General features: G+C 50.1%; 1 protein-coding gene across 1 annotated transcript in view; it reads right to left on the reverse strand.

The window, feature by feature from the left end:
• Positions 1-25,277, reverse strand: part of LOC119250737 (zinc finger protein 300-like) — a 68,311-nt gene extending 43,034 nt beyond the window's left edge. The window contains exons 1-3 of the mRNA XM_054697776.1: positions 25,173-25,277; positions 24,888-24,998; positions 18,940-19,014 (exon numbers count right to left, since the gene is read on the reverse strand). Of these exons, the coding sequence (XP_054553751.1) occupies positions 18,940-19,014; positions 24,888-24,998; positions 25,173-25,277 (291 nt within the window). The remainder of the gene's footprint in view (positions 1-18,939; positions 19,015-24,887; positions 24,999-25,172) is intronic.
• Positions 25,278-26,473: the final 1,196 nt, after the last annotated feature.

Genomic DNA, 26,473 nt, shown 5'->3' on the forward strand with positions numbered 1-26,473 from the left:
GGTGAGGAAGCTTGCCTCCATTGGCAGGACTCAACAACTGGGGAAAAAAAAAGTTCTGGTAACCTGGAGAATAGGAAACTCCAGGTGGAAACCAACTTTGTTTCTGAAGCCTACACGGACTAGATGTCAAGAGTTCACTCTGATCTTATATGGAGTTTTCCAGCAAAGTTAGCTAGAATTGCTGTTTGGTTACTCTGCCTTGTGATTTTATGCAAAAATAAGTAAATTGGTCTGAGAGTAGATTTAGTTTGCAAATATTTTGCTGTACTATTGTATAAAATTGGGTCAAGGTGGAGAAAACTTGTTTTTAGAAAAGTTAAACTGGACCTCCCTGGTGGCGCAGGGTGTTAAAGACAGCATTATCAAACTATCGCCAGCCACTGAAGCATGACTTCGATCCCTGGCTGGCCAGGGAGCTACCACATGGCACAGCAGACCTCTTCTGCCTTGCCTGCTGCTCCCCTCAGCAGTGTATTTCAGTAGATCTTCCTGTTCTGCTCCCCACTCTCTCTGGTGAATCTTCTCACCCCCACCCCCATGGACTGAGTAATTTCCAGGAATGAAGGACTATCATACTAGACACGTACGGACAACACTGGCAGCTGATTGTTATTCTCTAGCATACACTAAAATCCTGAGATTGGGGTTTAAAATACAAAAAATAGGGGGAGTCTAGAGGAAAACTTGTGCCTATAGGTACTTATATACAACATTTTATTTACTTTTAAATTCTTGAATTGCAACTGCTTTGGTCTAACAACTGTTGAGCAACATCTCATTCCTACTTCCTCAGGGCAGTGGAGCAGCATTTTATGACAGCAACACCAAGCCCTAGGCCCTTGGTCATAGATTACTGTCCATCGCAAGGGCCAACTTGGCTGGGACCTTAAAACACTGAACATGGGGCCCCCCTGGAGGCACAAGGGCTTAAGGCACAACCTATGAAGCTGTCTGCAGCCACCGCAGCAGGAGTTGGATCCCCCGGTCGGCCAGGGAGCTTCCTACATGGGGCAGCAGACCTCTCCTGACTCACCCACTGTTCCCCTCAGTGGTGTACTCCGGTCAATCTGCATGTTCTGTTCCCCACTCTGTCTCTGGTGAATCCTCTCTCTCTCACACACACCCACACCTCTGGCCTGTATTCCAGCTCTTGTATGCATAAATAAATAAATATTAAAAAAAAAAACTGAACATGGGGGAGAGGGTATGTTACTGTTTCATTACCTACAGGACCACTTTGGATTCCAGCAGAAAAGGACCCATCTTATTCCAGAGCTCCAGCCATTAGCCATCTAGCTGCCACCTGGGATGCCACCTATGTAGGCCGACAGGAGAAACGAGGACCCTTCCCACTGACTGTGCTGTTCTCCGGAACCTCAGATCAAGACTCGATGCCCTTCAGGCTGCTGTACGCTGACATGATGGACATCAACAAGCCCCCTAGACACCACCAACTCTGTTGTGTTTTGTTGTGACACTGTTCTACGAAACTCCTATTCTGATGTCACGGACCTTAGAGACAAACTATAAGGACAACAGACGGTAAAATTGTCAAGAGATCAGCTAAAAACTGTACAGACCCAACTGTCTTAGCCCTGTGACTGGACCTGTACATCCATCTGTGTAACTCCATTTGTATATAATCAGACTCAGGCTACATGGAAACATATTAAGCTACAATTTCAAGGAAATGTAAATATGTCTGAGCAAATGCAACACTTGCAACAAAATACACAGGGGACATTTGTTAAATGCTTATCAGCAGTAGGAGGGAAATATGTTGTAAATTTAATGATGGGGGTTAGCCAATTTAAATAAACTGAACTATGTAAAAGCTTTGGGAATTATCTTCATGTTAATTGCACTAATCCTTATTTTTGCATATCTGTTACTTTAAATCCTCTTCTACAAAAGTAAAGGAAGAAGCATGTGGGAGTGAAAACAACTGAATGTTGCTGCCATAGTCATTGTCAAGGCTACACTAAAAAACAAAACAAAAAAAGGGGACCTCCCTGCTGGTGCAAGGGGTTGAGACGCAACCTATGAAGCTGTCCAAAGCCAGTGAACACGAGTTTGATCTCCACCCAGGGGGTTACCCACATGGCACAGCAGACCTCTCCAGACACCCCGCTGCTCCCCTCAGCAGTGTATTTCCATTAGTCCACCTGTTCTGTTCTCCACTCTGGTGAATTCTCTCATTCCCCCACACTTCTGGCCTGTACCCCAGTTCTTGTATGCATAAATAAATAAATCTTTTTTTAAAAAGGGGGGGAGATGTGGAGACCCCTATGGCATAAAGTGCTGAGGCAAGGAAACTATCACGGTCATGGCTGAAAGACTGGGCATGGCTAAAAGATGGATCAGCCCGGGTCAGAAGATTGGCCCTCCTACAGATCAGGATGTTGTGTCAGCGAAACCAGGCCTGTGAGAGAAACTAGATTAGAAGAGAGAACAGAATAATCTGATAACGCAGAACCTTGGCTGTGCATGTGTGCCAGAATAATGCTGAATACTAAGGAACAAAAGAATAATCCACTGTTTTGTAACTAACCTAGGAGGTGGTCTGTCTCCATAAATCTGAGTTGTTCTGGGTGCTCCGGACGACTGAGCCAGAATGAGAAGCCTTGCGTCCCCTGTGTATGTTTTCTTCTCCCTGTTGTTTGCTTTCTATTTAGTTCTATGCATTGAGACGTTGTGCCACTGGTGTTGATGAGCATCTCTTTGGAGTGCTCCTCTAGGGGTGTCGGAAACTGTTCACCAGACTGAGACTAGCACTGGTAGGCCAAAACTCCACCAGAGTGTTGATGCTGTGTTGCTGGGCACTGTCCCTTACAGTTCCCTCCCTCTGTATTTACTTAGTTCCAACAGGGAATCAGTTAGTTGGTGATTTTGTTCTGGTCATGAGGTGGCACCAGAGACCTGTCCTTGCTGACCTTTGCTTTTTCCCAGTGGTTCTCGGCTGGCCTTAGGCTATTTGTAGGTCTCCGTGGAGTCCTTGTCTTCCTCTGATGGCGCCCGGAGCCACTCGATCACCTCTGGGGTGATTTCATCACCGTTCTCCACAGTTCCCATTTGTGGGGTGAGGTGCCTGAAATAGTTCCTCTCTACTCAGTGTCCCACTTGATCTGTAGTTTGTTCTTGCTGGGTTTTTTTCTTTCCTTCTTTCTGTTGGTCAGAGAGTGCCTACTCAGTGGGTGGAGGAGGTAGCAGGGTTCTGACTCTTTCCCTTTTTAAAATAAAAAAAGAAATAATAAAACTTCTCTTTGGCAGAGACTAAAAGTCTCTGTCTTGTGGGGAAACTCACTGTGTATGTGAAAGGGGGAATCTGGTGAAACTTTTCTCAGACGTGACCCAAGAACTCCAACTGTGACCCCAACACCTCTCCAAAATATCACTCCTCACCAATGTCAATGTTATAAAAACAAGCAAAGTCAGAGAAACAGTCAGCAAGAGGCACATCAAAGAGAACTGGCTGTAACTGAATGAGGCAATTTGGATTATGGAACATAAAATGTACATTAGGAAAAACTAATGAAATTAAGCACGGAGTTTGGTAATTGTGTCAATATTGCTTCATTAGCTGTAAAAAAATATACAAAAAAAATTCATGTAAGATGTTAAGGTGGAAATGGTGTGGGATAAATAAGAACTGTACTATCTTTGCAACTTTTCTGTAAATTTAACAGTATTCATTAAATGTTATATATTTTTTAATGTCCTCAATACTAAATAGGTTGTAAAAGGAAAAAACGATCTACTTTCCTGTTTCCCCAGGTTTTGTTATCCAGAGGCTGGAGAGAGGGATTCTGGGGAGCAAAGCTGGAAACCTCACACCCAGGGCATTCCCCCGAGTCTCCTCTCCTCTGAGCCCTGCTTCTCTGAATCCTCACAGAGCATCTCACCACCAGGATGCCGCCCTCCAGGACCCCCAACTCTTCCCATTTCAGAACCGGCCGTGTCCTTGCAGCTCCACCAGAATCCGAAACACTCCACCAGAATCGGGAAACAGTCAGCCAACCCTTTTTATACCAGGGTTGCCCTGTAACAGTTTGGCTCAGTAAAGAAAGGGGGAGCCAAGCTAAACTTTCTCAAAGGAAGGGAAAATTCATTGCACCCCCGGGCGAGCTTTGGGGTCCCAAGAAGGGGGGGTCCCTGAAGTCGTGCCCGTTGTGGGGGGAGATGTCATTTTATAGGGTGAGGAGAGGTTAGGCAGGAAAACTGGGTTGGCGGGGGGGGGGAACAGGTTTAGGGGGAACAAAGTTGTTTTTTCGTGGAGCCGAATTGTTTTCTCCTGCTTATGGCTTCAGTTTCGGTTTGATGGAATCAGGGGTACTGGTGTCAGGACCATCTTGTTGTTTGTATGTGGGCTTCCTCATTCCTGGTCCCTGCATCAACCTTTCATACCAGCCTTTTTGTTGAAAAGGGCCAATGGTTCTTTCTTTGGCTACTTTCTGCTGGACAGCGGCGAAGACCAGGGTGGGGGCTCAGGGCTGGTTATGAGATAGTCTTTGCAGGGACGCGAGGATATGGGTGGAGAAGGAGTTGGTTAAAGGTGGTATGGGACAGTTCTTGGATCCGGTGTTGGATGAAACAGAGTAAGCATGGGGCAAAAAGAAAAAAAATTAGGAGATTAGGATAAGAGGCCCTATGAGTGGTAATACTTTGCCCGAGGCTGTGTTGATCTGAAATTGCCAGGCATAGACAGAAGAAAGGGAAGTGGCTTGAAGAGATGGGATTAGAAACAGAGGAAGGAGAGGAGCCTCCCAGGTGGTGCAGCGGTGGACGGTTGAGCGCTGGATTGCCAAGCTGCCCGCAGCCTCTACAGCACCGGTTCAATTCCTGGCCTCAAGGCGAGGGTCCCACAAGGCGGGCAGACCTCTCCTGCCGCCCACTGCTCCCCTCAGCAATGTGCTTCGTCAAGTCTGCCTGTTCTGCTTTTCGCTTTGTCTCTGGTGAGTTCTCTCACCCTCCTGTGCTTCTGACTGTACCCAGTGCTTGCATAAATAAATCTTAAAAAAAAAAAAACAGAGGAAGGTGAATCAGAGGGCCTCTACTTTATAGGCTGAGTGGGATGTGGACCAGGGGCGCAGTGATGTGTACCCGAGTTGGGCCCATGTGCTCGCATACATACTGCTTGTCCACAGGGACCGGTTTGACCCTGGACAGCTGATGCCAGGACGTGTTGCCCAAGACCTTGACAGCCGTTGGTGTAGTCAGGATGATCGTGTGTGGACCCATCCACTTTGGCGGAAGTTGTTTTGGAGAGATGGCTTTCAGAAGAACCTGGTCTCCAGGGCACAGCAGGTTGACAGGTGCATCAGGGGACAGAAGCACAGGTTGTGGCAGACAACAGTCTGCGTATTCTTGGAGCAGCTGTCTGAGCAAAGAGAAGTATGGAAAATATCCAGCCAATGTGTCGGTTGGACGGGGAGTTCATGGTTAGTAAGAAGAGGTCTGCCATACATCCGTTCAAGGCGGGGTCAGGAACAAGGGGCCACAGGGAGTGGCTCGGAGGTGCTCTAAAGCCAGTGTGAGCAGCTCTACCCAGGATTTACGCAGCTCAGTGGAGAGTTTGGTTAGGTGATCTCTGGTAAGACCATTCACCCGATCTACCTTACCAGAGGATTGCGGTCCGGAGGGAATGTGTAGTTTCCATGTGATGCCCAGGGAGGAGACCTGTGGAGTAATCTTTGAGATAAAGGCGGGTCCATTGTCCGACTGGTGATGGTGTCCACCATAGTAAGAAGAGGGTGTTATCTGCGTTAGGGAGTGGAACACCCTTGAGGCCTGGCATGATTGAGAGTTGAGGATTGGGAGAGGGAGATGAGATAAGAGGGTCTTTGACAAAGAGAGTAGAATCTAACAGACAAGAAGGTGATGGAGGGGAGAGAGCCTGTTGAATGAGCAGGTCCTGGAGCCTAGGTGGAGAACTAACGTTTACAGGTTGGCCCAGTGTGGGTTTTAAGGCCTGTCTAGCGAGACAAGCAGCTGCCACAAGTGCACGCAGGCAGGGCTGCCATCCTCTTACAGTGGGATCCATTTTTTTAGAGAAATAAGCAACTGTTTGCTGGACTGGCCCAGGTTGGTCCAGAATCCCTAGAGCAATGCCCTGTTGCTCATCTGTCCATAACAGGAATGGCTTTCCCGGGTCTGGGAGAGAGAAGGCTCATCTCAGAGAGCGTTGTATGGATAAAGCAGAAAAAACGGGGTGTAGAAACAAAGAAAAGCTTAATCATGATCACTGGGCCTACTAGGGGCAGCATCCATGGCAGTAAGGGAGAGCTTGTCCACGTTTGGTTGTACTGGCCCCAGCTTCGGCTGACAAAGTATCGATCAGAGGGGGCTTTGCTGGTCAGATGAGCAAGCCCATGAATGTGTTGAAAGAGGGGGAGACACCTGAGTACACACGGATTTCTCACCAAAATCTCCCTCTCAGACAATCAACACTTTATTTTGCTTTCTTTCTTATGCCATTTCATTTTACCCGTCCTGCTTTACATTATCTTGAGGCCCTTCAGAATATCCCTCTTCCATACATTTCTTTTTTCAAACACACATACCTCACCTCACTTGCATTTACCAGACTTAGCTAAACCTTAGTTTTAGAAGAGAATTGAACACCATCTAAACAATGATGAAAAAACACAAATTTAAGGTAGATAGCCCCTGTAGCTTTTCGTTCCTGTACCCAGTGATTTAATTGGCAGAGACTGGTGTCCCAAGCCTGCATCTGTTGGGTGATATTAATGTTTCCAATTTGGCTAAGGTCACACTGTGGGGTTTGAATCCAGGGAGGAGGAGGGGTGGGTGGCCATCTGGAGAGGATTTTTAAAAGGAGAAATTCCAGCTGGGCTGACACTGTGTAAGAATCCCAAGCTGCAAAATCCCTCCTGCACGTACTCCATGACAAGCTGCAGCTTCGGCCCAGGGGACACTGGACACCTAGGTGTGCTCGCTGGGGGACTGAGATTGATCATAGCCTAGGCTTCGAGGAGCAGGAAGATGTGCGGATTTTCCAGCTGAGCAGGTCGTGGTGGAGTAGGGCTGCTCTGTGAATAACCTCTGCCCACCTTGGAGAGTCCCGTTTGGATTCTAATATACTGGTCCCCGAGTCTTTCTTAAGGGGAGCTAGAGAGCCTCTCTATCTGCTCCTTGCAATCTGCACGTTTTACCACCTGGGGCCAAGCCTTTGCAAGAGCTCCTGCATCCTCTGCACCATCCGTGTGCCCAGGGGTGAGCAGCAGGTCTCTCCTACCAAGGGGGCAGAACCTAAGATGGGCGAGAGAGGTCCAGGGTTCCCCGCCTCTGGCCCTGGGGCCACTGGAGGCTCTGCCCACACAGCCCCACACCCCTCTCCTGGTCCTGTACCTGCTCACCTCTCCCCAACCCTTCCACACCATACCCCTCACCCACTCTTCTCCCCTCCAGGTGCTTCACCAGTTTCGTTGCCCGCCTGGCCCTTCACCTGCTCTGCTCCAGGGACGTCTGTGCTCCAGGGACATCTGTGCTGCCCAGACTTCTGTGCTGCAGTCCTGTGAGTCTCATGCTGCTCCTGGCCCCTCTGACTGGGCCCAGCCCCTGGGCCTCTCCAGAGCCTCAACCTTCCCTGGTGTACTCCTGTTCCCCATGGCCACTGAGTGGTAGTGCTTTGGGGGTGGGTGTCTTCTGCCAGCTATGGCGCTATTTTCAATCTTTGTTGCTCTCCAGTTCCAATGCTGCACAGCAGCAACAAAATTCCAGGATAATTTCTAATACTCTATCTCTGGCCCTGATGATTGCTGAAGGGGCCACTGCACTGGAAGGCCAGCCACGTATTGGGAGACATCTTAGGGTGTTGCTGCAGGGCTGGGGAGCTGGACAGATTGTGTTGGCCCTGCTTTCCTGGTCCCTCTCCAGCTGGGGGCCTGTCTCAGTGGTGCTGCCGTGCTCCCCAGTGTCCTCCAGCTGGAGGACTGACACCGAGGTGCTGCTGTGCTCCCCGGCATCCTCCTGCTGGGGTCCGGCCACAGAGGTGCTGGTGTCCCCCCAGGCGTCCTCCAGCTCTGGGCCTAGCATGGAGGGTCTGCCCTTTGGGGTGTCCTCTAGCAGGGGGCCTGGCCCTGTGGCAGTGGTGTGCTTCTGGGCGTCCTCCAGCTCAGGGACCTGGCGGAGATGACCCTGTTGCCCGGGGTGGCATCCTTTCCCCTCTTTTGGACTTCCAGCTTTCGCAGGATACCTGGCCTTCGGGCATTCCCCAAAACTTCAAGCTGCGGGAGGGGGGTGTATGGGCATCCTTTCCGCTCTTTTGCACTGGGTGCTTTCGCAGGATAACTGGCTTGGGGTATTCCCCGAAACCTCGGGTCACCAGGCTCTCGGAAGGTGACGCACTTCGGCACCTGGAAAGTGACGCGCCTCGGCCGCTCCTCCCCCTCCTCCTCATAGTCCTCCTCCCCCGCCTGCTTCCTGGAGCAGAGGATCAGGTAGGTGGCCATTACCTCATCGTACTTGTTAGCATCAATGGCCTCCCGAATTTCCTGCCTCTGGTAGCCCAGGCGCTCCATACCTTTGGTTATGGCTGGGTCCTGGGGGCAGAGTGACGGCTCGCTGAAGGGCAGGAGTCCCTTGCTCGTTTCTGCTACCCAGGCGTGCTGCTGGATGCTCTCCAGGGGGCGGAGCCTCCAGGGGTCCCGTGCCAGCATTTTGGCCAGCAGGTCCCCGCCCTGGACCGTGAGGTAGGAGGTCAGGTGGACGTTCCCACCCAGGACGCGCTCCCTGATCGCCCTGAGGCTGGGCCCCCTGAAGGGCAGTGTGCCGGTCACCATTTGGTAGGGCATGATGCCCAGGCTCCACACATCCACCTTGGGGCCTTTGTACCTCTGGCCAAGGTAGACCACGGGGTCCCTGTGTTCTGGGCGACAGCAGCATGTGCTCAGCGCCCGGTTGAAGCCCTGGACGCTGATTCCGAAGTCTGCCAGCCTGACTTTTCCCTCTCGGGTCAGCACTCACCAGCCCTGACTGTGCTCACTGCCCTTGTGCTACCTCCACTGACAACTGACTCTCCTACGATATTAATAAATGTACTAGTACTAATAGTACTCAAGTATTCACTAAACCTCACTAAATACTGACAATGCTAACTTAACTCAACCAGCAATACTAACTTCACTCTCTTTACTAGCAATACTAACTACACTACAAATACTATGGGTATAAATTTCTATTTCCCTGTGTTTTCCTAATCTTAAAATCTGACTGTTTATTGTAAAAATTGCTAAGTTACTTTGGACTTCTAATAATCTATACAGGACACTTAATGGTTGAGAAAACTTCCAAATTGCTTATCGGGTCTGTGTAAAGTTTTGTTAAAACTACTTAGCCTGCTAAAACTATAGAGTGAAAATTCAGCTCTTGCGAGTTAAATTCCAAACCTAAGATTTCTTTTTTTTTTTAAAGATTTATTTATTTATTTATACAAGCACTGGGTACAGTCAGAAGCGCAGGAGGGTGAGAGATTTCACCAGAGCCAGAGGGGAGAGCAGAGCAGGCAGACCAACCAAGTATACTGCTGAGGGGAGCAGCGGGTGGCAGGAGAGGTCTGAGCGCCATGTGGGACCCTCGAACGGCAGCCGGGAATCGAACCAGCCAGCCACGCAACCCAGTGCTCAACTGCTGTGCCACCGGGGAGGCCCCAAAATCAGATTTCTAGTGAGAGTCCAGGAATAAGCGAACTATAAAATAAGATCTTAATGTGTCTCTTCTCCTGTATACCTCATGGTACATAAAAAAAAGTTAAAGCCAACAAGTCACTCTTAAAAATATAAATTTGAGGGCCTCCCCTAGTGGCCCAGTCGTTTGAGCGTAGTGTTGTGAAGCTGTCCACAGCCTCTGCAGTGCCAGTTCGATCCCGGCTGGCTAACGAGGGTCCCACATGGCACTGCAGACCTCTCCTGTGGCGCCCGCTGCTCCCCTCAGCAGTGTAGTGGCAGGATAGGCACAGCACAGTGCAGGTTCTCTGATCTGGCAGACAGGGTAAAGGAGAGTCTTGGAGTCCTCAGTGGCTTTCTCAAGATTCTATTGAGCTTTACATGCATTGCAGCAACCAGGTACACGGCAGGCTGGGGTGCCAGGGGGCCAAGAGGCCGGCAGGCCTCCAAGCCCTAAGTCTTCACTCTGGGCTTCTCTGGCTTCTTTTCTCCCCTTCTCTCTCTCTCTGTCTCTTTGTCTCTCTCCTCTCTCCTGCTTCTGCTTCTCTTGGTGACTATCTCTCAGGACTCCTCTCATGGCCCACAGAAGTAAAGAAGACAGTTTGCTACAATGTAACAACTGCAGGTGCCCCATCAGGCAGGGCAGTCCTGATGGTGGGAGGGCAGAAAAGCCTGAAAACCATTTGGCCTACAATCAGTCTGCCACTCTGTCTCTGGTGAATCCTCTCACCCTCCCTGGCAACTGGTCTGTACCCTGGTTCATGTATAAATAAATAGGAGGGCGGAGCAAAATGGCGGCGAGGAGACGCTGCGAGTAAGATCTCCCATTAAAAAAAAAGTTAATAGGGAGGAAAAGCGGCAGGTCCCAATGAGAACTGGGGCACGGAAGATAAATGGACGACTCCAGCAAACTACCCGAAGAAGAAAGTTGCCATAAAAGAGGACTAGAAGGGAGGAAAGCGCAGAACCCTGCCCCCCCACCCACAAAGTCAGCACTCTCCAACCAACAGAGAGGAGGAAAAAAACAAACTAAAACAAACAACAAGAACAAACTATGCAGCAAGTGGGACTGGGAGTGGAAAGGAAATACTTCAGCCACCACACCCCGTGAACGGGAGCTGTGGAGAACCCTGCAGGATTCACCACGGTGGTGAGCGAACGGCTCCAGGCGCCATTAGAGAACAACAAAGACTCTGGAGACCTGCACACAGCCCCGGGCTGGCCGGTAAGCTTGCTCGGAAAAGCGGCGCGCTTGAAAAGCAAACGTGGATCAGGATCGCGGCTGCCCAGGTCCCCGCGCCTGCGACCTAGGCTTGCGGGGAGACACGCGAGGGCCCTCACTGAGGTGAAAGTCCCTCACTGAGTAATCAGAAACCAGGCGCCCGGACACGGGAGCAGGGTGCAAAAGGCGCCATTCCTGGGGCCACTGAACTGGGCTACAGCCCACGTCCTGGACCTGAGGGCTTTGGAACTGAGACCCGGGGCACGAAATTCGGGGCATGGGCCCTCCACGTCGGTGGGGCACAAGGCAGACACAGCACCCCAAAGCCGTTGAGGTTTTCCCTACCATTCCCACTCTGTTCCCTGTCCCACGGGGTGAAAAACACAGCTCCCCAAGGGCTCTAGGAGAGATCTCTGGCGCCACCTAGTGACCAGAAAAAAAGTCACTAACACCTTTCTTCAGAAAAGACTGCTTGACCAGCAGAAGGCTCCTGGAGGAGCCCGTGGCCAGCTGGGAAGTTAGCCCACCCCAGGCCCCTTCAGACCAGCAGTCTGAGCCCACAGGGGGAGCGGGCACCCACAGCCGGGGCAGACCGGGCATGCAGAAGAGTGTGCCTGAGACTGGACGCGCAGGGAGTGCGTCCCGCATCGCCATTTTAGAACAGGGACATTTCTTCAGTAAAGACTGCCTGCAGAAGGCTCCCTCAGGAGCCAGAGGTGAGTGGGGAAGCTCGCCCATGCCAGGCCCCTTCTGGCCTGCAGTCCAAACCCAGAGGGGGAGCGGGAACCCACCGCCGGGGCAGACCAAGCGCACAGGGGAGTGTGTCCCCACATCGGCATTTTAGAACAGGCACCTCTCTTCAGTAAAGACTGCTTGAAACCGACAGATGGCTCCTGGAGGAGACAGAGGGGAGCGGAGAAGCTCACCCAAGATGCCGGCCAGTCCCAGCAACACAGTGTCCCAATGCATACGACAAATTAGAAAACAGACAGTAGGGAGTAGAAGAACCACACGCAACCTAACAAGCCCTCAGGAAAAAAGCACACCACAAAAAGAAAACCACCCCCCAGATTGCAACGACAGTAACTTGGAAGAACTTCTGAGACTTCCAGAAAGAGAATTTAAAATTGCCGTGATTAAAAAAATGACAGAACTCATAAAGGAAAACAATGATCAGAAGATGGAAATTGAGTCCCTAAAGAGGGAAAACAATGGTCAGAAGAATGAAATTGAGTCCCTAAAGAGGGAAGCAAAAGAAACGCAGGAGATCAAAGAATTAATGGAGGAACTAAAGAACTCTGGGAAAAGCAATGAAAGCAGAATAGATGAAATGGAAGAACGAATAAGTACTCTTGAAGAAACAGAAATAAAAAGAACCAAAACAGAAAAGGAAAGAGAAGTACGAAGGAAAAAGAACGAAGAAAGACTTCAGGAACTATCTGACTCCATGAAGAAACAAAATATAAGAGTTATAGGAATACCAGAAGGAGAGGAGAGAGATGTAGGAACAGAGAAAATATTCCAGGAGATAATTGAAGAGAACTTCCCAAATGTGAAGAAGGAGCTGAAAATTGATATACCAGAAGCAAGAAGAACACCAAACTTCCACGACAAAAGGAAAAATACAGCAAGACACATAATAGTAAAGCTCCCAAGAATCTAGGACAAGGAAAAAATAATGAAGCTGACAAGAGGGAAGAAACAGATAACATTCAAAGGAAAAACCAATCAGGCTGACATCAGACTTCTCCGAAGAAACACTCCGGGCAAGGAGAGAATGGAGGGACATAGTCAACAGACTCCAAGAAAACAGATGCCAACCAAGAATACTCTATCCTGCAAAGCTCTCCTTCCTCTATGAAGAAAGAATAAGGACCTTCCCAGACAAACAGAAACTCCGGAATTTCATTATGACTAAACCCCCACTCCAAAAAATACTACAAGTAATCCTAAAGCCAGAACCTCAGAGGGACGAATAACAACAAAAGAAGGCCAAAAAAAAGTTATTAAAAGAATAAATAAATAAAATCAAAGGAAAGACAAACACAATGGCAAATACAGATGCTAACATATCAATATTAACTCTAAATGTAAATGGACTAAACTCTTCAATAAAAAGACACAGAGTTGCAGCCTGGATTAAGAAACAAAACCCAACCTTTTGCTGTCTCCAGGAAACACATCTAGCTACAAAAGATAAAAATAGACTCAAAGTTAAAGGATGGAAAACAATCCTACAAGCAAATGGACCAAAAGAGAAAGCAGGAACAGCTATACTTATATCAGATAAAACAGATTTCAAACTCCAAAAGATAAAAACAGACCCGAATGGTCACTACATTATGATCAAGGGGACAATACTTCAAGAAGAAATAACACTCATTAACATATACTCACCAAACGAAGGAGCACCAAAATATATTTAAAAAAAAATAAAGGCAATCAAGGCAATTTGGTAAAAAAAAAAAAATTGCCCTCCCTGGCAATTGGCCTGTACCCTGGTTCATGTATAAATAAATAAATAAATATTTTAAAAATTAAATAAAAAATATACAATTTTGAGAAATATTTTCTCTAAAGGAATTAGTAAAAACAGTTTCTATATTTCATCAATAAAAATGTCTCAGTATTTTCACAGATAGAATAACTACTTTTTTAAAAAAATAACTACTTTTTAAAACTAATGCACATGACCAACATTTTAAAAAAAGAATCAAAAAAATATCCATTTCTATCACTGTCTAATGCCTTAGGAGTATTAGTTATAAATGACACCTATATAAAGTCTAATAAAAAATCCCCAATTTTGAGATCAGGATTTAAGATTTTGGTAATCAAAAACTAGATCAAAACTTAATGGCTGAATTTGAAGCATGCAAGCATTACATTTTTCATGTTGAGTATCAATATTTTATGTTGAAATGTCTTTATTTTCAAAAGGAAGCACATAGTATTCAGGAAAAAAAAAGAGTAATTGACCTAGTCTACATCAAAAAAGATAAGTTTGCATTTTGATGATTAGACCTAAATCTCTTGATAAAATTCTTTTCCAGAAAAATCCCAGATTGACTTCTTTCTTTCCCCTTGTCCTAGCAAAAATTAGCCTCGTGGGCAAGTTCCTTAGCAACACTGTGTTCCTCACAGGTATGTAGGAAATGTATATGATATTAAGTCTCTCTTATTTTTCTTGGTTTTCATCCATCTATCTAGTACTTGCCTAAGAAAGAAATTTGGTTTTTGGGATGTTAGAATTTGCAACTCTGAAATTAATTTAAAATTCCAGTCCTAAGAAAAACTAACAGTTACAATTGGTATCTCTCCCTTAAATTTTTTCTTTTATCATTATTTAAATGGTGGCCAAATTTCATATAAAACTAAGGTCTTATTAAGTTTAAGAATGAGAATTTGTTAAACAATATCACTTTCTCTAAATATTGTTGAGCTTGCAGGTTTATATTTTGCTTCTTAGTATAAGAAAACTAAAATTTAATGACATCTCACCTAAACAAATTAAGACAGTTAAAATATGTGTTTCCGTACAGTTATCCATGATAATAGGGTGGTCCCCAGGTAAAGGGGAAGTTCCAGGTTCCCTGCCCCACCCAAAGGAAGGGAGAGAAGGGAGCTGAGAAGGGAGAGAAGAACCTGCAGTGGAGACTGAGAAGGAAAGAAGCAGGATGGAGCCAGAAGGAGACCTGGAGGAGGCACATGGAGCTGAGAGACACGTGCAGAAACTGCACTTGCCTTTTGGTCGTGGACTGGGTGACAACAGCATGGGCGAGAGACCGGTGGGGAGGTGACAATGGTGTTTTTTGTCTTGATTTTGATTTTGCGCTTTTCCTCCCAGATTTGTCTGGTTGTTTCTGATCCTTTTCTGTGGGTCCCCACTGGAAGGCGCTTTAGACTTGGGACAGGCTTTCAGGCCTTGCTCTAGGCCAATCCTGTATGGGTGGACTTTTCCCCACAAGGGGACAGGTAACTTTGGATGCTTGATTTAGAAACTATATTCTTTACCTTTCCTGCATTGTTTACTAATTGTATTAACGTTCCTTTTCATTTAAGTCTCATATGTTTTCTGTTGATGCGGCGGATGGCAGAACCTAGTTAGAGCAGGCAGGTTTGTGGTGTCTGGGCTGCCCTTCTCCCTGACCTCTAACAGATTCTTTGTCTTTTCTGTATTGTTTACTAATTGTGGTAAAGTTCCTTTCCATTAAAGTCTTAAATGTTTTGTGTCGATGCGGCAGATGGCAGAACCTATTTAGAGCAAGCAGCTTTGGGGGTTCTGCGGTGCCCCTCTCCCTGCCCTGTAGTAGACTGACTACTGACACCTCCTGGATGACAAGTGATAGGGCCCAAGGACGTCACCAGGTCCCCAATGACATGGTCTCTGTGGTTAAGCCTAGGGTAACCCTGGATGTCACAGGTAAGATATTAATTTTCTGATTGCTATAGGAGCCACTTACTCTGTACTCACCCAGCATTCGGGACCCAACTTCCCCTCCTCACAAAATATAATAGGAATGCCTTAATGGCAGACAGAATAGAAAGACTGGAAAGGAGGTACCCTGACACCAGAACCTGACTCACAAGGAGGTAGGGATAGAGGGAAATAGCATGACCATTAACTCAGCTGTAGAGGTCGTGACCCTTAGGCACCAGGGCCTTATCACAAGGCATGAGACCCAAGCAGGATCAGATGCTCTAGGGAGTGGAGCACAGACCTGAGGGGAAAGATTTGGAGATTGGGCCCATCCTGGAATCTCCACTCCCCATCCTGGTATCTCCGGTCCCTCTTGGATTCTGCGTGGTTATCCAAAATCAGCAACCAACTGACGGCTCACAAGGAGTGACCCCCCCAAACAGAAGAGGACTGTGTCTGTAAAGTCTCTGCAGTGGCTCAGGGCAGCACTCCCTCTACCCACCTGGGACTGTGTAGGTTCCTCTTCTTACCAACTCTCTCCCTCTGCAGGGCAGCAGCTTCCTGCCCGCCTATGACCTGTCAAGGCCGCCTGCCTGCAACCATGCAGGCCTCTCTCAGCAAAACCTGCCCCTTTCCCTTTCCCTAATAAACCTGTTCTTTAAATATAACTACCGTCTCTGTCTCGTGGAGAAACTCGCCTGGGAAACTCGCCGCATGCCACTGACAGGGGAGCACTGACACCTTTCCCAGAGTGAACCCCAGGACCCCGCTGTAACGCAACCAACCCATTCCAGGTGGGTTTATGAACGGTTCTAGCAGCCACATGCTCCTCGCCCTTGTTTGTAGTCACCGTTCTCCTCCGCACACTCCACTGCTCTCCTCCACCCTCGACACCACACCCCCACCCTACTCCAGGTGCCGCCATCAGGCCTGCGTTCAGGCCCACAGGGATCCGTCATCTCTCCTAATGGCGGGAGGGCAGAAAAGCCTGATGCTTTTTAACTTACCCTACAATCCACCCCCTCAGGGTTTTCTGCCAGACCATCTACATATATACAATTTTGTTTCTTAGCAAACATAAACAATGCAGCCATGGCCCACAAAAGTGAATAGTATACATCACACTATAACAACAAAATACAACAGAACACAAGTTAGTCCAGGCGAGGTATCAACCTAGTGGCAAAAGACATTCATTGGCACCAGCAGATGATCCACCAAATCCACCAAATCTGCTGCCTAAGGCACTGCAGCATGCAAGGCGGGAACTAGCTTATTTAACTCATGATAATCTACCCTCATGCGCCAAGAGCCATCGGGCTTCTTCACTGGCCACACCGGTGAATTGTCGGGGCTGTGGAAAGTATGCACAATGCCCACTTTCTCCAGTTCTGATATTGTGCCCGTAATTTCCTTGTAGCCTCCGGGCAACTGATATTGCTTGGTATTAGTCACTCGCCTAGGGACTGGCAGTTGTGTGGGCAGATGCTTAGCGTGTCCGCTCACCACTGCCTTTACCACACACACTCTAAGGTGAAACTCTCTGGCTGTGGTCTCTAGCCATAAGCCACGTAGTACTTCCACCCCCAGGATGTACTCCAGGATGGGCGATACATATACTTTATACTCTTTTGGGGGGTAATCACCCAATCCCCAGAGATAGTCTCACTGCTGTCACCTTGACACTCTGGCCTCCATAGCCATCAATACAAATAGACCCGTGAAATCTTTCTGGATTTCCATAGAGCAGAGTACATTCTGCTCCTGTGTCTGCCAGAGCTAAAACCCTTTGCATGTTAGTTGGGGACCAGTGGATGGCAAGCTCCACATGTGGCCTCCGGTCCCCCCCCGTCCCCTGTGGACAGGTTCCTTGGCCCTCACCCTATTTGAAAGCGATCAGGCCATCACCCGAGGATAGGGTTGGCAGCAAGTATCTTCCAGGCGCAGGGTATTTGCCTGAGGCCTGGAGCTTCCAGGCTCCCCCTGAGCAGCAGTCCTTCTCATGGTCATGAACCTGTGGTCTTCTTGCAGCTGCTGCCATAATTCCAACAAACATAGATTGGGCTGTGCATGTATTTTACTGCTATCTACACCTGCTCTCACTAAATCTGTCCACATTTGGTTATGGGTGACTTTAATAAGTTCTGTGATGCCAAGAGGCTTCCTTTCCCTCCTTGGCATTCCTTTTCACTTTTCAACAACTACCCATATTCCCTTCTGAGTTTGAGAGTGCCAGTTCTCAACTTCGCCCAAGCTGGCTATCATTGTTGTGACGTCATGTAGCTGACGACCCACATGGGGTGCTACAACTGCCATGAGGGATCCAAATGAGGATGAGGGGACATTTTTTAATACTAAGTCTCTCATCCCTGCTGTGAAACGCTCGTCATCAGGACCACGGGAATTCACATTAAACATGGCCTACCACATCCCCAATTCCCGAATGACCTGTATCAGCTCGGCGTACGTCTCCCATCCACTTACTGTGTCCGGCACGTCTCCTGCATCAGCCAGACTGTCCGTATGGCAGCCATTATCCATTCCCGGAGGGTGGGGTCGCCCTGTTCATACCGCTGGCTGTTCTGTAGCCTCTGTCGCAAGGATGGGTGTAAAGCCACGGAGGCCAGTCTCTCCATCACTTGTGCCGTGCAAATAATCCCATCCAGCCCCAGGCCCCACAAATGTAGCAGCCAGGCTGCCAAGGGTTCCCCTGGATTCTGGTGGAAACTGTTTGCCCAAGTCCACCAGTTCCGCCTGGGTGTATGGTTGATAGGAAGTAAATTCTGTCATTTGTGGTGATCCAGCAGCCTGACCCCCCCCCCCGCTGGGGCCATGGGTGGCTGCTGCTTTATTTCTGAGTCACCACTTGGTGGGCCCGGAGCAAGGGACCAGCCTCCACCTCCTCTCCAGAGGAGTCCGGCATCTCCGGGGCCGCAGTTTGGTTTGCCATCGCCGGTTGGGACTCGGACAAAGGGCCAGCCTCCCCCTCCTCCTGTCCTGAGGAGGGGTCTGGCATCTCTGGAGTCGCAGGTTGGTTTGCCACCACCGGCTGCGATTCGGGCAAAGGGCCAGCATCCCTCTCCTTCCTGTCTGAGCTGGAGTCTGGCATCTCCAGAATGGTGGGTTGGTTTCTCTGAACTTCCTCCTCCAGAATCCTCAAATATTGTTGCAGTTTTCACATCTCTTCCCGCATCTCATCCCATACTCGCTGGACTCTAGATTGCTCTTTCTGCCTGGACTGTCGCAGAGCTGTGAGAAACACCCACCCCACTGCTCCTGTTACCTCGCGGGCACTGCACCCATTCAGGGTTTCTTCTATTTCATACAGGGCCTGTTCCAACTGCCCTGGGGATCCATCTACCTCTGGCCATTCCTGGGGAGGTGCCCACATGGCGAGGAGGTCGGCCACTGAGTACCATCTGCTCGTGGCCGGCCACCTGGCAATCCCTCCCCAGGTTCCAAAGGGTTTCGTCTGCGTAGAGCCATCCTGCTTTGAACCGTCCTGCCGTCTACGCCAGTTGTAATGCAACCAACCCATCCCGGGTAGGTGTATGAACGGATCTAGCAGCCACATGCACTTCATAGCTGTTTGTAGTCACTGTTCTCCTCTGTACGGGGTGGAACTGGGTGATCTCCCGCAGCTTGTCAAAATTAACCGCCTTGGAGACCGGCTGCTTCTTGGAGCCCAGCTAAGAGGCAGGTGATGAAGTGTCTCAGCGAGCCCTGCCCCCACGACCCGCGTCAGTGTCAGTCTGGTATTCCCAGCCAGGCTCCTGGCGGGGACCTGCTTCAGGGCCCGGGGGCATGGTTGTGTCAGTGAAGTGGACCTGATCTGTGTGGCCTCGAGCAGACTGAAAAACACGTTCTCTTTGATTAGAGGTCAGGGTGGAAGAGAGGATAACGTGTAATCATGACACTGAAGGTTATAGGTGTAACCTTAGGTGTAACCTTGGTAAGATAACGAAATTCTTTGGTGTAGGTAGTGGGATCGTTAGTGAAAGAGCCGAGACACTTTTCAATCTGGGAGAGATCAGACAGAGGGAAAGGATCGTGGACTCCACCTACTCCTTCGGTCCCCGCAACCTGCCTAAGGGGACAAAGAGGACGACTGTGAGAGCAGGTGTGGTGGCTGGGAGGTGGAAGGGGGGCCAGGCCTGGGAAGCTGAAGGAGGTGAAGACTGAACATCTAGAGGATCAGAGAATGCAGAAGAGGGGTCTGGAGAGGGTGAAGAGAGAGAAGAGCCTCGAGACTTGGGAAGTAGAACTGGTTTGCAGGAGGGAGGGACTGGAGCGCACGAGAAAGCAAGCCTGGACATGAGGGATCTCTGACCATGTTCCATTGCGGTGACAGAAACTGTTCAGGTCTGTAAGGACCGTGAGATGGAAAGCGCCCTGTTCTGGCCAATGAGAGCCATTCTCCAATGGGCACTGAGGCTGGGCAGTGTTGCAGGAGAAGACTAGACGCTGAGGCGCAGATCTGGCCTGAGCCCCAGCGGATCGAGGTTTGAGAGATGGTGTCCCAGAGGGATGGCTGGGCTCAGCTTGGAATGTGAGGACCCAATGGCTAAGTCGACTCCTCTCCCGAACGAATGGGGGTACAGACTCAGGAACGCAGTTTCCCATGACCTCATCTGACCTTTGGGGGCACAGGACCCGAATCGCGGCGTCCCACGACCCAGTCCTGGCCTTTGGAATGGTGGCAGGCGAGCGAGGGGGACATCTCCACCGCTCAGTTGACACCCGGACTGGGACAACTGGGCTGGACGGGCGTCCCCAAATCCAGAACCAGGAGCAATGGGGGTCGGCTGGCATAGGCCTGCGGTTTATGGAACAGTCAACCAGGATGGGGGTGAGGAGAGGAGCCGGGTAACAAGGGGTGAGGGCCTCCCAGGAAGGAGGGTCAGGCAGGTGACTCACCCCCAAGGATCAAGGCCTGTGGTGGATGTGCGGCGTCTACAATCGAGAGGAGAGTCCCAGGGATAGGGAGGCGGCCCTGGCGCCAGGGAACACAGCCTTCTGGGTTTCGGGCACCAAGATGAATGGTTTGGCGTGGCAAAGAAAAGGGGAGCCAGGCTAAACTTTCTCAAAGGAAGGGAAAACTCATTGTGCCCCAAGGCGAGCTTTGCTGACCCAAGGTGGGTTGTCCCTGAAGTCACGCCCGTTGTGGGGGGAGATGTCATTTCATAGGGTGAGGAGACATTAGGCAGGAAAACTGGGTTGGTAGCGGGGAAACAGGCTTAGGGGGAACAAAGTTGTTTTTTCGTGGAGCCGAGTTGTTTTCTCCTGCTTATGGCTTCAGTTTCTGTTTGATGGAATCAGGGGTACTGGTGTTAGGGCCATCTTATTGTTTGTATGTGGGCTTCCCCATTCCTGGCCCCTGCATCGACCTTTCATACCAGCCTTTTGTTGATAGGAAAAGGGGCGACGGTTCTTTCTTTGGCTACTTCCTGCTGGACGGGGGCGAAGACCAGGGTGGGGCTCAGGCCTGGTTATGAGATGGTCTTTGCAGGGACGCGAGGATATGGGTGGAGGAGTTGGTTAAAGGTGCTACGGGGCAGGTCTTGGATCCCGTGTTGGATGAAATGCAGTAAGCATGGGGCAAAAAGAAAAAAATAAGGTTAGGATCAGAGGCCCTGGGAGTGCTAATACCTTGCCTGAGGCTGTACTGATCTGGAATCTCTAGGCATAGACAGAAGAACGGGATGTGGCTTGAAGTGATGGGATTAGAAACAGAGGAGAGAGAGTCAGAGGGCCTCTGCTCTGTAGGCTGAGTGGAACCTGGACCAGGGGCGCAGTGATGCGTACCCGAGTTGGGCCCAGCACTCGCATACATACTGCTTGTCCACAGGGACCAGTTTGACCCTGCAAAGCTGATGCCAAGACGTGTTGCCCAAGACCTTGACAGCCATTGGTGTAGTCAGGATGATCGTGTGTGGACCCATCCACTTTGGCGGAAGTGATTTTGGAGAGATGGCTTTCAGAAGAACCTGGTCTCTAGGACACAGCAGGTTGACAGGTGCATCAGGGGACGGAGGCACAGGTTGTGGCAGACAACGGTCTGTGTGTTCTTGGAGCAGCTGTCTGAGCAAAGAGCAGTATGGAAAATATCCAGCCAACAGTGTAGGATGGACGGGGAGCTCATGGTTAGTAAGAGGAGGTCTGCCATACATCCGTTCAAAGGGGGTCAGGAACAAGGGGCCACAAGGGGTGACTCAGAGGTGCATTAAAGCCAGTGGGAGCAGCTCCACACAGAATTTCCCCAGCTCAGTGGAGAGTTTGGTTAGGTGGTCTCTGGTCAGACCATTTACCCGTTCTACCTTACCAGAGGATTGCGGTCGGGAGGGAATGTGTAGTTTCCAGGTGATGCCCAGGGAGGAGACCTGTGGAGTAATCTTTGAGATAAAGGCAGGTCCACTGTCCAACTGGTGATGGTGTCCACCATAGTAAGAAGAGGGTGTTATCTGCGTTAGGGAGTGGAACACCCGTGAGGCCTAGCAGGTTGGAGAGTCGTCGATTGGGAGAGGGAGATGAGAGGGTCTTTGACAAAGAGTAGAAATCTAACAGACAAGAGGGTGATGGAGGGGAGAGAGGCTGGTAAATGAGTTGGTCGTGGAGCCGATGTGGAGAACTAACATGTACAGGTAGGCCCAGTGTGGGTTTTAAGGCCTGTCTAGCGAGACGAGCAGCTGCCACAAGTGTGCGCAGGCGGGCCTGCCATCCTCTTACAGTGGGATCCATTTGTTTAGAGAAATAAGCAACTGGTCGCTGGACAGCCCAGGTTGGCCCAGAACCCCTAGAGCAATGCCCTGTTGCTCATCTGTCAATTACAGGAATGGCTTTCCCGGGTCTGGGAGAGTGAAGGCTCATGTCAGAGAGCTTTGCCTGGATAAAGCAGAGAAAACAGGGTGCAGAAACAAAGAAAAGCATAATCATGATCACTGGGCCTACTAGGGGCAGGATCCATGATGTCTTGGCCCCACGTTCGGCTGACGAGGTAGCGATCAGAGGGGGCTTTGCTGGTCAGATGAGCAAGCCCATGAATGATTTGGAGGAGAGGGAGGCACGATTTCTCACCAAAATCTCTCTCTCAGACCTTCAACACTTTCTTTTGCTTGCTTTCATTCTAATGCCATTTCATTTTACCCATCCGGCTTTACATAATCTTAAGGCCCTTCAGAATATCCCTCTTCCATACATTTCTTTTTTCAAACACACATACCTCACCTCACTTGCATTTACCAGACTTAGCAAAACCTGTTTTAGAAGGGAATTGAACACCATCTAAACAATGATGAAAAAACACAAATTTAAGGTAGATAGCCCCTGTAGCTTTTCGTTCCTGACCCAGTGATTCAACTGGCAGAGAATGGTGTCCAAAGCCTGCATCTGTTGGGCGATAATAATGTTTCCAATTTGGCTAAGTTCACCCTGCAGGGTTTGAATCCAGGGAGGATGAGGGGTGGTTGGCCATCTGGAGAGGATTTTTAAAAGGAGAAATTCCAGCTGGGCTGACACTGTGTAAGAATCCCAAGCTGCAAAAGTTCAAGGTGACAATGCTCACTGCGGGACTGAGATTGATCATAGCCTAGGGCTTCCTGGTGTAGGAAGATGGGGTGCAGATTTTCCATCTGAGCAGGTCGTGTGGAGTAGGGCTGGCCTGTGAATAAACTCTGTCCACCTTGAAGAGTCCTGTTTGGATTCTAATATACTGGTCCCCGAGTCTTTCTTAAGGGGAGCTAGAGACCCTCTCTATCTGCTCCTTGCAATCTGCACGTTTTACCACCTGGGCCCAAGCCTTTGCAAGAGCTCCTGCATCCTCTATGCCATCCCTGTGCCCAGGATAGAGCAGCAGGTCTCTCCCAGCAAGGGGGCAGTATGGTTCTCAGGGAACTGAGCCTATGATGGGGGAGAGAGGTCCAGGGTTTCCTGCCTCTGGCCCTGGGGCCTCTGACCCTGGGGCCATCCACACAGCCTCATACCCTCCTGGGCCCTGTACCTGCTCAGCTCTCCCCAGCCCCTCCACACCCCACCACTCACCCACTCTGCTCCACTCCAGGTGTTTCCCCAGTTCCTTGGCCCTCCTGGCCCTTCACCTGCTCTGCTCCAGGGACATCTGTGCTCCAGGGACATCGGTTTTGCCCAGATTTCTGTGCTGCAGTCCCGTGGGTCTCATGCTCCTCCTGGCTCCTGTGACTGGACCCAGTCCCTGAGCCTCTCCAGAGCCTCAACCTTCCCTGGTGTACTCCTGTTCACCATGGCCACTGAGTGGTTGTGCTTTGGGGGTGGGGAGGCTTTTTTCTGGTTTGGTGCTATTTTTAGTCTTTGTTGCTCTGCAATTCGAATGCTGAACAGCAGCAACAAAATTCTAGGATAATATCTAATACCCTATCTCTGGCCCTGATGATTGCTGAAGGGGCCACTGCACTGGAAGGCCAGCCACGTCTTGGGGGAGGTCTTAGGGTGGTGCTGCAGGGCTGGGGAGCTGGACAGATTGTGTTGGCCCTGCTTTCCTGGTCCCTCTCCAGCTGGGGGCCTGTCTCAGTGGTGCTGCTGTGCTCCCCAGCGTCCTCCAGCTGGAGGACTGACACCAAGGTGCTGCTGTGCTCCCTGGTGTCCTCCTGCTGGGGTCTGGCCACAGAGGTGCTGGTGTCCCCCCAGGCGTCCTCCAGCACCGGGCCTAGCGCAGAGGGTCTGCCCTTCGGGCGTCCTTTAACAGGGAGCCTGGCCCTGCGGAGGTGGTGTGCTTCTGGGCGTCCACCAGCTCAGAGACACCTGCAAAGGTGACCCTTTTGCCCGGGGTGGCATCCGTTCCCCTCTTATGGACTTCCTGCTTTCGCAGGATACCCGGCCTTGGGGTATTCCCCGAAACCTCAGGCTGCGGGAGGCAGTCCTTGGAATCGGGGTCACTGGGCTCCCGAAAGGTGACACGCTTTGGCACCCGGGAGGTGACGCGCCTGGTCTGCTCCTCCCCCTCCTCCTCATAGTCCTCCTCCCCCGCCTGCTTCCTGGAGCGGAGGATCAGGTAGGTGGCCATGACCTTGTCGTACTTGTTAGCGTCAATGGCCTCCCGAATTTCCTGCCTCTGATAGCCCAGGCGCTCCATAGCTTTGGTTATGGCCGGGTCCTGGGGGCTGAGCGATGGCTCGCTGAAGGGCAGGAGTCCCTCGCTCGTTTCTGCTACCCAGGCGTGCTGCTGGATTTTCTCTAGGGTGCTGCGCCTCCAGGGGTCTGGTGCCAGCATTTTGGCCAGTAGGTCCTGGCATTGCTCCGTGAGGTAGTTAGGCAGATGGACCCACCTTCCCAGGACGCGCACCCTGATCGCCTCGAGGTTTGGGCCCCTGAAGGGCAGTGTGCCAGTCAACATTTTATAGAACACGATGCCCAGGCTCCACACGTCCACCTTGGGGCCATTGTACTGCTGGCCAAGATAGACCTCGGGGGCCCTGTATTCTGGAAGACAGCAGCACGTGCTCAGCACCCGGTTGAAGGCCTGGACGCTGAGCCCAAAGCCCACCAGCTTGACTTTTCCCTCTCGGGTCAGCAGAATGTTTTCGGGCCTCACATCCAGGTGCGCGATGCCTTTGGCATGGCAGTAGCTGAGGGCTGCGAGGATCTGCTTAAAGAGCGGGCGGGCCTCGCTCTCGTCCAGGCGCCCATGCCTGCTCAGGAAGTCCTGCAGGTCCTCCCCCTGCACGTACTCCATGACGAGCTGCAGCTCCGGCCCGGTGTCCACCACCTGGAAGAGCTCCACGATGTTAGGGTGGTGAAGGGCCTTCATGCACCCCATCTCGCGGGCCAGGAGGCGGAGGTCGGACAGCTCGGACTTGCGGACTTCCCTGATGAGCACCTTCGTGCCCGTGAGCACGTGCACCGCCAACGTCACCTTGGCGTGGGAGCCCCGTCCCAGCTCCCGCAGCACCAGGTAGCTTTTCCCTTGACGTCCCTGGAACATAGTGCCTATGCACTTGACTACGCTGACTACCCTCACCAGCCCTGACTGTGCTCCCAGCCCTTGTGCTAACTCCACTGACAGCTGACTCTCCTACGATATTAACAAATGTACTATTAATCTAGTATTAATAGTACTCAGAAAGTATTCACTCACCTCACTAAATACTAACAATGCTAACTTAACTCCACCAACAATACTAAGCACACTCAGCTTACTAGCAATACTAACTACACTACAAATGAATGAAACTACACAAACAAAAATGACAAATGAGATGTAAATGTAAAAATGTGATTAAAAACAAACTAATTTAAAACTAACCACTAAATTTAAGAATAAAACAGAACAACAAAGCCCAATAGAACAAACAACAGAACAAAAAACAATTAGAAACTAAAACCTGAAACAAACAAACAAACCAAAATAAAAACCCAGAGAAACAACAAAAGGGAAGAAAGAACAAACAACGAAGCAAGAACAAAATGGAAAATGGGGGAGATCACTCAAAAAATAAAATCAAAAAACTAAAAACTGACATAAAAGAATAAAAAATAAGCCAGTAACAAAACAATAAAGGAAAATAAAAAACAAGGAAATAAAAGGAAAAAGAAAAAGTAGAAAAAACTATAAGCAAATAAAAAAAACAAGGAAAATAAGGAAAAAACAAAGAAAGAAAAATAAAATAACTAAAATAAATAGCCTAAACAAATAATTAAATAAATAAACCAATAAATAAAGCAAAAGAAAACCAAATACCGCAAAACACAATCTCTCTCTCTGTGTCGGCGTCTGGAGTGCACAGGTCACTGTCCAAAGCTTCCCGGCTCCTGAGGACACAGGCGCAGTCCGGGCGGGCCTGATGTAGGCGGTGCCGGTGCCGTCACAATGGCTCTTTGTGGCGTCAGAGCCAGAGGCCACAGCCATTGGCAGAGGGAACCCCCAGCGGTTTCTCAGCCTTAACGAAAAAGCTGCCGCTTAACGGCAACCCTTGGAATGCCCGAGAGGCCCTTTCATCTGTCCTGAGCAATCCCGTCCTGGGTTTTGGCTTTTCAAGGCGTCCCCATCCTGGCCCTGCCTTGTGCAGATGCTTTACTGTCGCGCTCACACTGTGGAGAGAACAGCAAACAGGGGGCGCAGGCGGTTGGGCGCGCGCTGGGGAGCTGTCCACAGCCTCTGCCGCGCCCGCGAGGGGCCCA

The sequence above is a fragment of the Talpa occidentalis genome, unplaced genomic scaffold (assembly GCF_014898055.3).
Source record: "Talpa occidentalis isolate TD23 unplaced genomic scaffold, MPIMG_talOcc4v2.1 talOcc4.18, whole genome shotgun sequence".
Classification (NCBI taxonomy): Eukaryota; Metazoa; Chordata; class Mammalia; order Eulipotyphla; family Talpidae; genus Talpa; species Talpa occidentalis.